The 18572-nt window shown below is 40.1% G+C and overlaps 1 protein-coding gene across 3 annotated transcripts in view; it reads left to right on the top strand.

Moving 5' to 3' along the window:
* The window catches only part of map3k7 (mitogen-activated protein kinase kinase kinase 7), a 114587-nt gene extending 97381 nt beyond the window's left edge, over positions 1–17206 (top strand). For 2 of the 3 annotated variants that reach the window (XM_067984750.1, XM_067984752.1), the window contains 5 exons: positions 1654–1718; positions 4938–5052; positions 12026–12087; positions 12721–12836; positions 15299–17206. In XM_067984750.1, the coding sequence (XP_067840851.1) occupies positions 1654–1718; positions 4938–5052; positions 12026–12087; positions 12721–12836; positions 15299–15479 (539 nt within the window). In that variant the 3' untranslated portion in view covers positions 15480–17206. Of the gene's footprint in view, positions 1–1653; positions 1719–4937; positions 5053–7521; positions 7726–12025; positions 12088–12720; positions 12837–15298 lie in introns of those variants that run through there. The other variant, XM_067984753.1, reaches the window with a different exon arrangement.
* Positions 17207–18572: the final 1366 nt, after the last annotated feature.

The raw sequence follows: 18572 nt of genomic DNA, 5'->3' as shown, positions 1-18572 counted from the left end.
TCACACATTACCTTCATTCTCCTGGAACTCGCCTCCAGAGGCTCTATTGCTGTGCATCTCCGTGTACTGAACAATATTAACCTTTCTTACTGCACTGAAGATCTTGCGAGAAACAATTTAATCATGACTAAACAATTTAATACTTTTCAAGAGGCAGAAATGGGTACGGTTTATTATGCATGGAAACTACATGTTTCCAAAAAAATTGTGGCCTGAAGTGAGAGTGTTTATTGTACTTAGGGAGCTTATTATACCCTGAAGATTTACAGTAAAGGTTACTGTGGGAGGTTAGTTGTAAATTAGTCATCTGTTATGGTCGTGAGAGATGCTCTCGTTACTGTACCCTTTTTTATCAGTTTAAAAAAAGTGCCAGTAGAAAGCTGAGTGAAAATTTTCTCAATGGAAAAATAATGAAAATCACTTCTGAAAGAAAAAGATGATCCATTTTATTTTAGCTTGTACTAAAACAACATGGGCATGCTAAATGCATGTTATTACTCAAAATCTTCAGCTTAGTAAATGAAAAGCTGACTGCGATCCCACATAGTTTCAAGCAGCTCCAACAGTCTCTGAATGTCATGGGTTAATCTTATTTCGTCCAGGACATTTCCCAAAAGAAATCTTGTGTGATCCAGACTGACAGCCATTTGGCACTATCTGTCAATCTTTGTTTACCAATTAAGCCACGATAAAACCTTAGGGCCCCTGAAAAGCTGACTGACATTTAGACACCACTAAAGACTCTGTGGTCTAGCCACAAACTGAACTGCTTTGCTCAAAGAAAAGTAAATGATTACCTGGTCACTGTACAAAAGTTATTGTGATCTGACTAGGTAGGAAAAGAGTTTTTTTTAAAATAAGCTGCTAGCAATGTTTTAATTCATGGATTGTTGTAAATATTCTAGCATGCAAGAATTAATTTAAATGAGATCTAGCTGGCTGTTTGAGAAATGCAGTTGCCTCCAAATACGGTGTTTATCCAAGATTGAAAGGCGTCAGCATTTGATAATTGCTGCTGCTTGGCCTCCGAGAGAAGATCATGCTTTTCTGATTAATGCATTGATGTTGAGATGACATCTTTTTTAAAAATCTGTGTTGGGGAATGGTTTTACAGGAGCTTTTCTGCTAAAAGGCAATGGGCTAAATGCTCTCTTTATTTATTTATATATATATCAATCACACACTGTTTACTGGTTAGATTGCAGAAGAATCTTTTTTTTCTTTCCCATAGTGTAAGTTGAGATGAATATGACTGGGGCATTAGGCCATGGGAGGAGGTCTCAGAGCAAAGAAGCAAAGCTTAACACAAGTAGGGGCTTATGTCAGCAGTCCTGTTCTTGCAAACCATAACGTAAGAGCCCTTAAATAGTTGCCGTCATCAGCTCTGGCCCCCAGCATATGGTCTCCTGGAACACGTGACAGAAAATGGCGGAGGAATTGAAGTAGCTATTCATGTGGTAGGAGTGGTCACTGTATTAGGTTTAACTTTATGTTGACAAGGCAGTGTGTTCCTAGTTAGATCATTGCAGCTGTTTCATCTCTCTTTCTCTCTCTGTCTCTCTCTCTGTATAGAGATTCTGGGCTCCACCTGCAGCAGTTGTGCTTGTGCTATTTTGCTGCTGTATGCTTATTGCTTTTTTTTTTGTTCGGCAGGCAGTGAACAGCAAAGGCGCAGGTCAATCCAGGACCTAACAATAGTTGGAACAGAATCTAATCAGGTAAGACTCTTTTTAAAAAAATTGGTCTAACAGCATCTCTAAGGCCTACTAAGTATGAAAATGATCTTGGAACTGTTTTTAAAAAAAAATGTGTACTAATTAAGAAAAATGTAAAATATCAGCTACTGGGTCAGAAAAGGGGCACAGTATAAAAACTTTTGACTTGGTACCATTGGCATTTTCCCCATATGCTTGATTGGCAGCAAATTAATTATGGGCTTCAGCACAGCCATCAATTTCATGCACCCCTTTCAGTAAGAGCTGGGGGACAGAGAAATTTGGTATCATGTAACAAAGCAGTGGAGAAGTCAATACTAAACAGGTCTGGTATGTTCATTGTTTGAAATGTCATGTGAGCTAGGGATGAGAAACTATAGTTATGAGGAGAAATTTGAGATACTAGCACAATTTCCACTAGGGCAGAAAAGATTTAATAACAGTTTTAAAATTATGATGGGTATTGATAGAGTGAATAGGGAAAGACTGGTTGGGGATTCGGTGACAAGGGGTCATAAAATGGTCACAGAGTGAGGAGAGAGGTGGGGAGAGATTTCTTTATACAGAAAGTTATAGGACCATGGAATGCTTTACCACAGGGAGTGGTTGAGGAAGGTGCAAGGCTATGGGAAGAGAAAAGCCAATTGAAATTCACCCCACTAGTCCCCCAATTAAAGCTTCAGAGCTTTCAGCTTCACTTTGATTACCTTAATGTTTTTGTTTCTATTACCCCACCTATCATATTATTCCAAACATTTATCACTGAGTCAAGAAGTTCTTTTCCAATACCTACTTAAAATTTAATTTTCACCTACTTAAATTCATGTTCACTGGCTTAATTTGTTACATTTTGGTTTTACCTTATCTGTGCCATTTTGTATAATTTTTTAACTACTTTTCACGTAATCATTGTGACTCTGCTCCTTAGACAGCAACTACATTTTCTTTACACACAGTTTTATAAAACAATATAAACAAATACAACTGGGAGTGAAACAAGTTAATAATTGAATCGTATGATGTCCTAACAACATCTGAACCCCAAGAGGATATTGTTGCTTTTAAAGTGACTCCTATATATTTGTTGTTACACTGTGTACTTCGATTTTTGGGGGAACAGTCTTGTGCAAATTTCCTTTTTTCCTGAGGTTGATCATTGCAAGCCAGCATGTATTTGATGTGTGATACTGAAGGATTAATGTTTGCTGTGTAATTGCTTCAAATTTATTAAATGATAACCACCCATTATTGTAAAATTATGAGCATGGGGTGATTTGGCTATAGAAGAACTGATTTCTACAATACAGCTGCAGTCTTTTTGACTAATTTAATAATATTAGGGTTTCTTGACTGAGTTGACGGCATAAGTCATGATATTGTGTAATTTAGATTTTTGATATAGTTGCAAAATTGGAGATTTTGAGTTCAGAAAAGTGAGAACCATGGTTTTATTCCCATCCCCATCTCTCTTAAAAGTATTAATTTCACAGGTACAAGCCACCCTCCGTTACCTCACCCGAAACTGAATCAGTTAAATTCCATTTTTACTGGAAGAGGTTCCAGAATTTCAACCCATGTTTTGAGGATCGCGTTGCGTGATTCTGTCCGTTTTCCCATGAAAACCGCAGATCAGTGGCCTTAGCCATCATTCACTTGATCCTGGTGATTAATAGAAAGCTATTCAACTTTGGTAATATCATAATTAGGCCCAATCTTGCTCTCACCTGACGCTCGCACATGCTCACTTCGAGCAGGAGTCACTAGATAGCCATCAGGATCGGGAAACCTAGCTAATTTTCTTTTTGACGAGGCAATTGAGGCTAATTGTCGCACCTCTCCTTCCTCTACCCCCATTGACACTCCACATGAGAGCAGTTAATTTCATACCAACAGGCTATTCAAATTCGGACCTTCCTAGTTTGTATGGCTTAGCCAGTCATTTGATAAACTCGCTGATCTATTGGGGAGCGTAAAACATGGTTTTTAATCAGTTGTGTATGATTAAACTTTGTTCTATCTCAGTTTTTTCACATTTTCTAAATGCAGCACCCTGCTACTTTTTGCCTATCCCCACTCTACTACCCCTTATATTTTTTTTCTAATCCTCACTGTAAATCAGTCATTTTTCACAGTGATGTGTACTGGTTATGGTTGGCAAAGATTAACTTCCCTAATACAAACGAGGTAGCAAGTCAATCAAAGGAATGAAAACAATATACAGTTATTCTCGTCCATTATTCCATTTCAAAACTTTTTTTCCCTCTGAAAATAGAAAATTGATTCTTATGAATTTTAACCCTGTGGCAAAGCAATAGCTTTGAATATTTGAATTCAAAACTGGCCTAATTTTTTTTAAATGCATTGATAGAAACAGTTCAGAAAATTGTTTTATCAGCCGCACCTTTCAAAAACAGTGCATGATCGGATCTGTGGGACAAACTTGCAGGAAAGCTACAATATGCTGTAGCTCATATTGTAGTATCATAGAATGGCTACAGCACAGAAGGAGGCCATTCGGCCCGTCGAGCCCATGCCAGCTCTCTAAGAGCAATCCAGCTAGTCCCACTCCCATGCCCTATCCCCGTAGCCCTGTAAATTTTTTCGCTTTGAGTATTTGTCCAGTTCCCTTTTGAAAGCCACGATTGAATCTGCCTCCACCACCCCCTCAGGCAATGTATTTCAGATCACAACCACTCGCTGTGTAAAAAAGTTTTTTTCTCACGTCGCCTTTGGTTCTTTTGCCAATCACCTTAAACCTATGTCCTCTGGTTCTTGACCCCCCTCCACCAATGGGAACAGTTTCTCTCTATCTACTCTGTCTAGGCCCTTCATGATTTTGAATACCTCTATCAAATTTCTGAACCTTCTCTGCTCTAAGGAGAACAACCCCAGCTTCTCCAGTCTATGCACGTAACTGAAGTCCCTCATCCCTGAAATCATTCTAGTAAATCTCTTCTGCAACCTCTCTAAGGCCTTCACATCCTTCCTAAAGTGCATTGCCCAGAACTGGACACAGTACTCCAGTTGTGGCTGAACCAGTGTTCCATAATGATTCCTCATAACCTCCTTGCTATTGTATATTAAATAAAGATATCAATTTGGTTATCTGAAGGTAGTGATTACTTTTTTTACTTTCGAGTTTATTAAATAGTAAGTATAAATCATTCAAACAGGTTTATCTTGTGGGGAATTTAATCTGACTTCTGTTGTTCACACATCCAGGGCAGCAGAAATAGCAGCCGGTCATCTAGTCCTAGTGTGAGGATGATCACTGCCACAGGAACTCCTTCTGAGAAAGCTACCCGCAACTATGCATGGACACCAGACGAATCAACAGGTTCGCTTTGGCTTTTGTTTTACAACAGTGAAGTTGATAGGATGGAATTCTCCTGGCAGAAACAGCATGAAAAAAAATCATACAGTTTAATTTCAACCTGAGGTGATTGTACATTATATAGGGAAACGTGGAGTATACGGAAAGTGTGACGACTACATTTTGTATGTTTGTCTGTATAATATATATCTAGATTACAGTAAAAGTCTTGATTGCACTTTCTGTCTGTGCCACTTCACTTCCTGTTGTCCTGTTTTTGTCACACTTGTGTCAATTTTTCCATTATAAATACCTGTGTCTTGATGCAGCCAGACCCTCCCTCCCATTACGGCTCTCTTGCCTGCCTTTCCCCTCTCCTCTCCCCTTTCTGACCGTTTCTCTCTTCCCCCTTCCCTCCCCATCCCTCCTCTACTCCCCTCTCCTTCCCCCCTCTCCATCCCACCCAGCACTCTACCTTCTCCCTCTAGCTTTTTGTCATAGTTATCCCTTGGCCTTAGTCCATTTATCCCCTGCTCGACCTGAAGACTTCACTTGTTCTAGACTCCCCATCCGCAACGTTACAGGAGATCGATTAGTCATGTGTATGGCACAAACTTCCTGTCCACATTACCCTTTCTTTCTGTGTCATAATTTTTAAGTAATGTTTTTATGTCAAAATTTATAATGCAAAACCCTATGTCAGAATTTATAATGGAAAACCTTATGTAAACATTTGCCGATTATGCTGTAATAACAGGCCTCCTGCCACAAGATGGTACTGCTGCACCTCTTTGTGCCTCCCAGCTATTCAGCATCCAGTAAGTCTCTGCCTTAAAGTATCTTCTTTCTGGCCTTGGCTCCCCAATCTTTGGTCCTGCCTCTGTGCTACACTACTGTTAAATAGAGGCTGTTGGGGAGGTAATGGTAGAATCTGAAGAGGATATGGCATTGGGGGGAAATAGGCTCAGGTCTGTGGGAGTGGTGACTCATTGGGGAAGAGGATATGGGTGGAGGTAAGGGCAGGCGATGCGGGGGAAAGGAATGGATGGTGCGTGAGGAGACAATGAAGGACTGAGCTGCAGAAAGGAGAGGTGCTGGGGGCAGTGAAGGCATTAGGGAGGATTCAGGAATATACTAAAAGCAGGAGTTGGTGGGAAGGGAGGGAGTTGTGGGAGAAGTCAGTCAGAAATGGAAATAGTATCCTAGGTGAAGGGGTGGGGGGGAGCAACAGATATGGGGTGAAGTGGTGTAGCATGTGAAGGAAGCTGACAAAGTCTGCAAGGGAGAGATCCATTGTTTGCACTTTATATGGTGGCAGATTTGCATGGTGCTGCTCACTCTGATTTGGGAGAAATGCTGTTGTGTGCTATGTAACTTAAATTATAGTATCAAGATTACTGACTATAAAAGTCAAACTACTTTTATTAAAGTATTGTAGAAGTTGATGATTTCAGATTTGCATGTTTGAGTGGAAGCTGCAAATTAATGGGCTTGGTTACTATTAAAAGTTAGTTTTAACTATGTAGTTAATTTTATCTGTTAACTTTTCTTTAAAAGTCCAGGATATAGAGGAAGATGGTAGGGAATATGGGTAGGAGGTGGATTATAAAAACTGTTTGTAGTAATGGTGGGGACCCTCATGAGTGTAGAATCTTGTTCACAAAGTAGTTGCGGGATTCAAACACATTGGTCATGGGATGTGGGACATTTTTGGGAAGGAGGGGTGGAGAGGGAAGGGAAAGGAAAGAGAGTGAGAGTCTGGGAGAACCCAGAAGTGGGATTACAAAAAAAGAGAGTTTGTGGTGTTTGAGAGCACTAGAACCAGGGTACTACATTGGGAAAGGGGTATCTTGGTATGGCGGTTCTGGGCGGGGAGATCTTGAGGTGTTGCCAATGTGGCCGAGGGCGTGGGAACATTGGGATGAGGAGGGTGCTGGGTGTGGCAGTGGTGGGAGGGTGGAATTGGTTGTGGCAGCACTGGGATGCCAGTGAATGGGTTTGGATGCATTGGGGAGGGTGTGGGGGTTGATGTTGACAAAAGCATAGTGAAAGTTTTCTCGTGGTCAGTTGATGGGGAGAGGGAGGAATAGTTGCTTAATGACTTCCTTTCCCCCATCGCTGATGTCTCCCCCTCACTTGACGAAGGGAAGACGGTAGTGAAGGGGGAGTGATTCCTTAAAAGTGTTGTCCAACACTGACATGGGGAAACCTGTATTATCTAAAGTAGCAACCTTAACCCAGCAATGACGTTGAGGCTGCCTCAAGCTCCAGTCATAGAGGTAGAGGGGAAGGGATCGCTTGAAAGATTTTCGCCAAAAGTGACTGGGGAATTTTCTTTGAATAAATATTGCTCAGTATTTTAAATGATAGTCTCCCACTAATGGGAAAATTCATTCAACGAATATTTATCCCCTGTAGCCACAGCCCATCTTGAGGGGCCCCCTCAGCCATCACCAAGCACACTTAAAGTTCTTCAAATGCTTTTACCACTGCAGGTTCAGGACTCAACGTCCAGCCAGTGTTCGCAGCAGGTGGTGGGAATTCAGCCGCAGACAGGGGGAGATGAGAGTGGGTCAGGAGTCATGGTGGGGGAATCGGTCACAGAGAACAGCAAGCAGCTCTAGGAGGTTGAATTGTAGGGGCAGATTTGGAGAACAGCACCACCTTTCTTGAAGATGTAGCTGGGAGGTCTGAAAGGTAAGTAAGCAACAGCACCACCAAACTTAGATTCAATCATAGGTAAGCAAAATGATTAGGTAAATTTAATAGTAACAGAAAAGCTTGATAGACAGGTGTAATGCAAATAGTGTGACAGGAGGAAGTAATAAAGTGTTACTTCACAGGAAGTTCATGCATGTACAAGATTTTCATTTTCATAGATATCTTTCTATCAAAAAAAACCAAATGGAGCTTTGGAGTTGTTTTCAAGGCTGTACCTGAGATTGGATATGTAAGCCTAAAGAAAAGGACTTGTTTCGAATCCTTTGAAACCTCAGATTATTGACCTTGCAAATTTACCCAAACCTCACTATTATTTGTTTCAGAATATTTACAGTTTAAGTTTATCACATTTTCCTTCCTCTTAAAGTGTGCATGCAGCTTAGCAAGGTTGCAGCACACTTGGCGGGAATCCTACACAAACCATTCATTATCAGAGGTGAGTGAATTATCAGTTTTATCTGTTGTATAATATAACTACGTTTCGAGTACTGGTTCACTACTGCACCCAAAATGTGCTTTCTTTACATCTATGTGACAAATGACACAATTTCTAGCCTATTTTCAAACTTGCAAGCTGAATATTGCTGGCAAATTCACTGACAAAAACACTTTTTTTTTAAAACCTCCAACATGGCTCTTGGTTATTTTTGATATGTTCTACAGAAGTTTATAGTTTTTTTTAGAAAAATGTGTGAAATTGAATCAAAATATTGATTTCTTTAGTATTTGCTTTTGGTAGTGAAAGCATTTAAATATTATTGATGCCTGTAATTGTACCACAGGGCTGTAACCCTACCATGGGCAGGATTTTAACTCTGAAAAACGGGTGGGTTGAGGGTGGGGGGGCATTGAAAATTTCAGACCTGCCTCCTACCTGCCCATTTCCGGTTTTCACCCGGGACAAGGGGCGGGCGGGCGAGCTTCCCCCAGGAGGTGGGTTGGTCACTAAAAGCTTTCAAGGAGGCTGCGGGCCTCCATTTTGAAAGGTTTTGCGATTTTAGCCTCTGGGGACCTTCACCTTCACGCTGCATGAGAGGAGGTGAGAAGGCCCGAAACTGCAAGTTTGCCTTCTTGGCACAGCTTGTGGGCCTGGAGGAGCAGGAGTGCTTCCCCCAGGCCAAACAAGCTTATCTGCAGTGACCCCAACACCCCCCACCACCCACCCAAAATGATCGCAGGGCCCACCCCCCCCCAACCGATCGTACACCCCCACGATGACCCCTGATCCTGACCCCCACCCCCCCTCAGTGACTGACACCTGATTGACCCCCGATTTTCTCCCCCTCCCCCCCAACTGACTTTCCCCCAGTGACTGACCTCCCCCTCACCCGCTCCCCTTCATCCATACGATCTAAGACTTATCTGCTCACGTCCTCTTCCTTGCTCTGCTCCCGTCCGACTGAGACCAGCCTGTCAATCAAGGCTGGCCTGTCGGACGGCAGACCGCCAAGAATATAAAAGACGTCCTTACGTCAAAATCGCAATTCAACCGGCTCCGAGTCAAAATCCTGGCCCACGTGTGGGAGAGTGAGATATTTCACAAGAATGTTAACTGTCAGCTAGGCTGAACAAATCACAGATATGACATTCAGGTCAAAGTTTCACCTCACAAAAATCAACTGTCAGCAGCAAAAGCTAATGGAGTGAACTACATTGCATGTTCACTAGAAGTGATTGTCAACACACAACACTGGGTATTTTATACACGTTATTTTGTGGTGACTAGAGATGAGGTTATTGAGTGTTGCAAATATAAGTTCACCTATGTGTTAATCACTAATCATATATTCACTTTTGATTTATATGACTCTTATCACAAAAATTGAAAAGCAGAATAACATTTGTGATGTGTAATACTATAAAGTAGGTATGTGCCAATGTGGGTTCTTTTTATTACACTTCTTTATAGTGCTTTGCAATGTTTTCCTTTGTTAAAGGCGCTATATAAATGCTTCTTGTTACAGCTGGAAACTGTAATTATTACCCTATTGTTTTACTTTTCTACAGATACTGTGCTTCAGCCCTTGTTTATATGTATTTCCTCCCACCTACCACTACTACTTTGTAAACCCTTTTGGGGAGCACTAATGCACCGGTTATGTTTTGGGATTTTTACCCTAGATATTTTTCTCAGGTTCAATGTCTCAGACCACATGTACAGGTGAGGCCTCACTCCGCATGATGCTGAGTGTGTCTTTACCTGCCCAGTCTCCAGGTAATTTGTAGTAAGTCCAGGGGTTGAACAAAAAGTATTTGTTACTTTATTTCAGCTACTGGTTATATCCTTTGCCTTCACATGATCTTGCTCGACTTTGGAATCAAGAAAACAAATGGAATATTGAGCTATATGGTTTCCAGAATATTGAGCTATATGGCCAAAACAGTACAAGTCAGAGGAAGTCATTCTTAAATTGTATATCGCTGTAGTCTGACCATAACTTCACCTTACATACTGTGCCCAGTCTGGTTACCAAGACAGAAGAAACAGACATTCAATTGAGGCAGTTCAGAGAAGAGCCATGAAACTGATGTGGAAACATTGCTGTCTCTTATTTCTTAAATAATTTCAAAGTGAGAACTGTTGGGGTCTCTGAGTAGATAAATTAAATTGGGTCAAGTGGTCTTCTCGTGTATTTTATCTTGTGAACTTCTGAACTTCTGAACCGTGGTTTAGGGTTGACTCTTCTTCCAATTCAGCAATATACATGTGTTTCCTGTGACACCACAATTAGGCTTTGATCTGTGCCTATTGTTTACAGTTCTTGGAGGAGTGCTACAGGGAAATATTAGGTTGTGAGATAGTGGTGCAAATGTGATGCACTGTGGATATGTGCATCATGGAACAGGACTTCAGTCAAGTACGATTATCATTATTGATTATCTTTGTAGGCCTATTATCTTGGCCTCTGTCTACAAAAGCTGTTTGTCTGATGTTCCTTGTGCAGATTGGCTGCTGCACTTACCTAGTCGCTAATTCACTGAGAAGCATGGGCTTTAACCCCAACTTCAGAAGAATATCACTTACTGCATCCAGATGATTTTATTTTCCATTACTCACACTAGCTATTGTGCTAAATTGGTGGCAGTTGTGTGCTGTGGACTCACACCCCCTAGTATAGGAGATAAGATTATTTTTGCCCAAATTCAATTCTCTTAAGATTGTTGCAAAGAGAGGAGACTTTCACTATTCGCCTAGGCTAGATTCAGACCCAGTACCCCTTGATGAAAAGACAGTTAGGGCAATGATGTGATGTGGAGCCAGATCCCCCGCATTATCAGCTGCTGAGGAATATTAAGTGCTCAATGTACTCTATAATGTGCACAGACTAAGCAATCATTGCTTTTAAATGTTGAAGTGCTATAATACAGCTGGAGTGCTTGAGTGGTACTACATGCACTAAGCATCTGTTTGGAACTGGTTCATCAGAGAAAGCCATCTTTAAAAAAAGATTTCTGGGTGTCCCTGTCCTTTAAAAAGGACCACCGTTTCTTTATGCTACACGCTATGCTGGCCTATGAAGACTAGTCTATCAAATGGATTGTCGTGCCCCAAATCATTAAAAAAAATATATATATATATATATATTGCAGCTTTACGGGCAGCCCTTCACAAGCTGCCAGCATCTGATACTATGGCTCCCAACTGCTATTGTACTCTCAGTTCATTATGTGCTCCACGCTGAGAGTCCAACAAAAGTAATTGTCTGAGCTGAACTCATATCATTGTGCAATATCAGCCCACTGGGGCACAGATGCAAGCAGCGCCTGTAGAACAATACTTACAGTGACGCTGTGCTCGAACATTATCCGCCCCAGTGTGCTAACTATCTGCACCTTGTGAGATTTCAGATCTTGGACCTACATTTTGTTTTTATATTATTATGTCTAGGTTCCAAGACAAGGTTACAATAGAATAGTACTGATGCACATGTCCTACCTCAGTGTTGTGAATGTGCCATCATGTTGTACCATCAACATCTGTGAACCCTCTGCTTAAAGACTAAAAAAGGAGCCCCAAGGCAAAGCTTAGATAATGAAAAGAGAACACAATAAAAATCCTCCCTCTGTTGCTATACATAGCAGAAATCCACTTGAACAAACAGCTGATCTGTTGGACTTCATATGTGATGATCCTTACCAGACTAAGTAGGCAGCTGCCCTCTGCCAGCTGGACTTTGATTAGATTTGAACTCACTTCCCATAAATAAACATATCGGAAAATATACTATCCCACCACCTAATATTTTGAGTTAATGTTTTAATATTTATTTTCTAGATACAAATGGTTCTGATAACTCTATCCCAATGGCATATCTTACCCTGGATCACCAATTACAGGTAAGAACTTTAACATTTGTCCAAAGCAAGTTCGATTGATCCCTTTGAACCGAACTAACTAACTCATTAATTAGTTATTGAGTTCTTAACTATTAAGAAGTCATAATAGTTCTTATCTTCAGTAGCTTTGTGCTCATGTTCTGTACTTACTTTGATTCTGTTTTTAAGGGGCTAATTTCTACTAATTCATATAGTGCATATGCTGTAAGATGATGTTTTTTTTAAAGTACACTGTCATACATCGAAAGCTTTACATTCCTAAAGTAGCCTGCATCCACTTTGAATTCTGGTAGAGTGAAGAGAGGAGGATTTCCTTTAGCACTTGTTCCAGTCTTGACAACTTTGTGTGTAGGCACACAGGTTTAATGTCTTGAATCTGCACCTGTGCAGCTATTGGGTGATTGTATCAGCTGATGTAAATAAGAATTTGGCAAATTTAGGCCCCTTTCCTATCCATTCTTCCATCATACATGCTGAATATATTCCTGAAAGTCCAAGTCAGGTTTCCTGACAGCCTATTTATTTTTCCAACTGTGGTTTTTAGATCCTGTCCTTTATACTATGCTCAGATTAGTTTGCAACGGCACGTTTAAAGGCGTTAGATTTTACAGTCTGTTTACGTTTTCTCCACAGCCACTAGCTCCGTGTCCAAACTCCAAAGAATCCATGTCTGTATTTGAACAACATTGCAAAATGGCTCAGGAATACCTGAAAGTTCAAACTGAAATAGCATTGTTACTACAGAGAAAGTAAGTGAGAGTTATTTGTCTTTGCTTTGTTGTACAAGAGGTTTGGTTAAGTGAAAATGATATCCAACTTGCAAGTTTTTTTGTTGAAAGATCTATTGATACAGAGTTATTACAGAACATCTCCACGGGAGGGAGTGGGAATGAGTAAATTACTTGTTACAAATGTATTTGTTCTCAGGATGTGGGCAACATTGGCAAGGCTGTGTTTATTGCCTATCCCTGGTTGCCCTGGGAAGATGGACCAACCATAACACTGTGGCTACAAGAACAGGGCAGAGACTAGGCACTCTGCGATCAATGGCTCTCCTCCTCTACCCCTCAAAGTTTCTCCACTATCTACAAGGTTCAAGTAAGGAGTGTGATGGAATATTCACCACTCACCTGCATGGGTGCAACCTTAACAACATTCAAAAAGCTCAACATCATCCAGGACTGAGCAGTTTGCTTGATTGGCACTCTTTTTACCAGACTCAACATCCATCCCCTCCATTATTGGCAAACTGTGGCTGCAGTATGTATGATCTACGGGTTGCACTTCAGCAACTCGTCAAGGTTACTTCAACAGCAACAGCCATGCGACTTCTAACCCAGCAAAGGACAAAAGCAATAATTACATGGGAAAACCATCACCTTCTCCTTGAACCTCTACAGTACTTGTGCTGATGGTGCTCCTGCAATGGTGCTAGGTAGGGAATTCTAAGATATTGACCCAGTGACAATGAAGGAATGGCGGTGTCAGCCTTGGCTCAGTGGTCAATCTTGCCTGAGTCAGAAGGCTTGTGGGTTCATGTCCCACGCCAGAGACTTGAGCACATATTCTAGACTGACATTTCAATGCAGTACTGAGGGAGTGCTGCACTATTTTGATGCCGTCTTTCGGATGAAACATTAAATCAAGGCCTTGTCTGCCCTCTCAGGTGGACGTTAAAACATCCCATGGCACTATTTGAAGCAGAGCAGTGGAGTTCTCGCTGTTGCCCTAGCCAAGATTTTATCTCTCAACCAATGATCTGGCCATTATCTCATTGCTGTTTGTGGGAGCTTGCTGTGCGCAAATTGGCTGCTGTATTACCCTACATTACTACAGTGACTACACTTCAAAAATATTACATTGGCTGTAAAGCGCTTTGGGATGTCTTGAGGGCAGGGAAGGCGCCATATAAATGCAAGTTCTTTCTTAATATATGTTGAAGTCAGGATGATATGTGACTTGGAAGGAACTTGGAGGTGGTGGCAGAACTTAGAGGGCAGCACTGGATGGGTTCTCTGTAATTGTGGTAGAATTTTACCTATTTGAATGCTGGACTGAACTGTTAATGGGTAAACCTACAGACAAACAGAGGGAAGTATTCAAAGAAGTAGTTGGTACTTTACAAAACCAGAACATACCACTAAAAGGCAACGGCTCCACCTGTGTAATTAGGTAACCATGGTCAGCAAATGAGGCAGTAGACAGTATCAACCTAAAGGAAAAAAGGCTTATACAAATGCAAGGAAACGTGAAAAACCAGCAGACTGGGAGAACTATAAAAAGCAACAAAGGGATACAAAGAACTTAATCAAAGGTGCAAAAAGGGAATGTAAAACAAAACTTACAAAGTTTATCAAAGCTTAACACCAAATGTTTTTTTATAAATATTTTAAGAGAAAAGAAATGGTAAAGGGGGATTGTCGGTTCATTAAAGCCCAGGCGAGACTATAATGGATAATAAGAAAATGGCAGACTTGCTAAATTTGTACTTTTATCCTTTCCTACACTGTGAAAACAGATACAAATACCAGCGGTACAAGGGAACCTAAAAAATAAATTACTGGGTGGAACTTGGTGAATTTAATATAAGTATTTTTAAAAAATGGTGATTTAGCAATGAAGTCAGGAAGCACTTTTTCACACAAAGGGTAGTGGAATTCTGGAACTCTCTCTCCCAAAAGGATGTGGATGCTTGGTCAATTGAAATTTTTAAGATTGAGATTGATAGAATTTTGTACGGTAAGAGTATCAAGGAAAATGGAATAAAGGTGGGTAAATGGAGTTAAGGTTCAGATCAGGCATGATCTAATTGAATGGTGGAATAGGCTCAAGGGGCTGAATGGCCTACTCATGTTCCTATGCTATTACAGTCATGCACTACGGTTAACATGAAATATATTTGAGACACAAGTGCAAATAGCAATATTAGACATGTATAAGCACTGTACAGATGCACATCCATTTCAACACTGTTGTCCTCACCAAGATACTTCCTGCCTTTTCGTTGTTGTTAGCAGAAGATATTCTAGCTTTGTGTTGTTGGCTTAATCAGTCAATTCTAAAAATACTGTAGTTTTTTTTTTAAAGTTGCTGTTGATGTTGAACGATTGATTAAGAAACATATTTTGTAGCACAATCCCATCAGCAGCTCTATTAAAACATGTGAAATTCAGTAACGTTCTCAAAATTGTTTCTCTCTCTCTATTTATAGGCAAGAACTAATAGCAGAATTGGACCAGGATGAAAAAGATCAACAGAATACCTCTCGGTTGGTTCAAGAACACAAGAAGCTTTTGGAAGAAAATAAAAGTTTATCCACATACTATCAACAATGTAAGAAACAGCTAGAATACATAAGAGCCCAGCAGCAGAAGCGGCAGGGCACGTCATGAGGCAATGGAAAGCACGGGCCATCGTTTCTACCCTACATGCCCCAAGACTTAGTCACACAAAAGACTGATCTTATTGGAAGATGACCTATTATGGATAACTTAATTCAGTGTTTGGGCCTCTCTGTTGTGTTCTGGAAGTGGATTTCTGTACATCTCCTTTGCAGCCTTGTACATCAAACAAACATTTTGTTTTTAGTTGATTTTTTTTAAAAAATAGGTTAGTATTTAATTTCATTCCATGCATATTTTAGTTCAATCACCAATTAGATTTGAGAGGTGTTTTAGGTAAAATTGTGGCAATAAATTATTTGTACGAAACTACAATTCAGTTTAGATGTTACAAGGAAGGAAGGGAATATCTGAACCGAAACAAACTTGAGTGTTGGGCCCCACTGATCATTTTTACCTGTTATGGACTTAATCGCTCATAATGCCGGATGCTAATTTGTGCCTTGGAGGCTAGCAGTATTTTCCCTTTGGTTACCATATGTTAACTATTCTATTCTTTAATTGGGTCAGACCTACAGTAAAGGTTGTTGTCCGGAGCTCTATGCTAATAAAAAAAAGATTCTATGCGCTGCATATTTTGGAGAGTTCTGCAGTAGCATCCAGCAGTATTAATCTCTGAGGTCACTGTAACGCGAAAACAAATAGAGTGCATTGAGCATAGTTAATCCATATGCTTCGTGCTCAAACTGTTCATCCTGCAGTAAGAGGAACTTCTTTTTAATTCCATAAGTTTTTATAAAAAGTACAGCAGTTAACTTAATTCCTATCTTCAATGGTGGTGCCACTAAAGTAACTCTTTCTGTTTCACTTTGATATGGATGATATGTGGCACACAGCCTTGAAGTTTTAAATGTTAAATAGATATATAATATATAGAAAATCACCTCAGGCATAGCAGTTATACTGGAAAGCTGAATCTGAAATAATAAATGACATCCAAGAAACATATGGGGTGATCCAGCGCGCGCAGGGAACAGTACTAGTAATGCACTCATCTCATGAAATTATGGGTGCGTGGCCTTTTATTTCCTGTGATGCGCTTCCTGGGAGTACTGGATCACCGAATCACCCTTGTGCGTTTTTTATCCTGTCCTAAAGCTCAGCTCTACAGTTTATCTGCAGGAGGATTGCAGATTTGTCCAAGATGTGAATACAGATTTGTTGAAACATTAGTGTGTATTGCTCTAAATAGGCTTTTTTAAAGTTTTTCCTTTTAAAGTTGATTTGGCTACCAAAAAGTAATGCCCTTTTGGATTTTAGCGCCGTGGTATTCTTCCAAAAATCAAGTTTGAAAGTGCGTCCTCATAAATGTAATGGACCTTGTTTAAAGACATGAAGTTGGACGAATTGCACTTTATTTTTTTCTTAGCATGGAGCATGGATGAGCTTGTGAGAGATGCAGCTGGGCCAGGTGGAGTTAACAGTACTGTAATTGTTTACATTCTCTAAATTAGCATCGGCGAAGGATCCACAAAGGATTTGTTAATGTGATATAAGTGAAATGTTGGTTGCTTTGATAAATTCAGTGCCAGGCTGAACATTGTGATCAAATGCTCAGCCAGACGCACACTCTTTCTCACCCACTCTTTGGTGGGAGATAGGTCATTAGAATTGTGGAAGATACAACCATGATGTCAAAACAAGTATTTTTGTTAGAGATGGTATCCTTTTTGAAGGATGTATATAAGCTGGATTAAAACAATCGGATAAGAACCCTATCGAGCAGCTTGTTTTACTTGTTTGGGTCAAAAGAAAGCTGATCTTTTTTTTAAAAAAAATGTGTATTCACTCCAGTAAAAAGATAGTCATACAGTTATTGTCAGCTGTCATGTTCAACCGTTCCCATAAAACTTTTAAGCATTGGACCCTTTTGGGGACTGCAGAAGCATGTCTACATCAAAATGTTAGGTTTAGTTTTCTTCCATTTATTCCAATATGCTGTGAACAAACAAATGTTCTGTGGTTCTCTCTATTCCTATAATTCACTCTATTTTCATTAATGCAGGAAATTAGTCTTTGCAGATTTTATATGAAAAAAGTTCAACAGATTCTGTAAAGCAACAACTGTATATACATATATATATATTTATTTGAAAGAATGGCTTATTTTGAATGGTATTTTGTAGGTCTAATTTTTTTGATGGGTGGGGGTGGGTTAAATTGTAGCATATATTGGTCAACTTATGAGGGGATACTGACTCTTTTAAGGTTTATGATTGAGTTGAAATACCTCAACAAAAATACAGGAGTCTGTTTATTATCAGACTATTCCTACAGCCATTGTTATAGAATTCAAAAGATCAACCAATCCCATGTTAATTTGTGTGCATTTTAGCATGTTTTTTAATTGCTGGATAGACTCCTTTTCCAGAGTCTTTAGAAATTATGGATTTTGCTCCTTGTATATCCTTCCACCTGACTGTCCATCTCTATGGCCACTCGCTTGTCACCTTATTATCGTAAAAGCACATCACCTGTAGATTAATGCTCCTGGATGATATAGTACCATGCCATATAGACCAGGAATTTCCACGATATGATCTATAGTCTGTATTGAGTTAGCTGATCATAGTCAGGGCTGCAGTAGGGATGCTTTAATTGGCCTCCTCGACCTTAGGCAAGGGAGAGGATTCTCACTCCTGATGACTGTGCAGGAAAGTGACTGTGTGTGGACATCAGGTGAGAATAGGATTCAGCTCAGCTGTGATACCCTCCCCACATTTGAATTGCCTACCAATGCTCACAGCCTAAACTCTAGCATAAAGAATGGAAGTGTGTGCAAGTTATCAGCAGCTGTAGAACTGTGTACCAGCATGAATTAGTGCCATCAGAAAAGTTTAAAAATAAGATTGGTATAGGGGAGGGGTAGGGTGAGGTATTTCATCAGAAAAAAACTTTGTTTGAAAAATGGGGCTGTGTATGTATTTGGGTATGAGGGCTGTGTTTTTGAAACTTGTTTGCTGTTATTGAATCTGAAAGGTGAATCCTTGGAGGACTGCAATAGCATTTACGAAGGAAAATAAAGTTTAGAAGTTTTTCATTTACGTTGATTAAATATTGTCAGTTAAGAAATGTGCTGTGCCT

Source organism: Heptranchias perlo, chromosome 5 (genome assembly GCF_035084215.1).
Source record: "Heptranchias perlo isolate sHepPer1 chromosome 5, sHepPer1.hap1, whole genome shotgun sequence".
In the NCBI taxonomy this organism is placed as follows: Eukaryota; Metazoa; Chordata; class Chondrichthyes; order Hexanchiformes; family Hexanchidae; genus Heptranchias; species Heptranchias perlo.
Note: the sequence above shows the minus strand (reverse complement) of the source record. Positions and strands in the feature narration are given on the sequence as shown.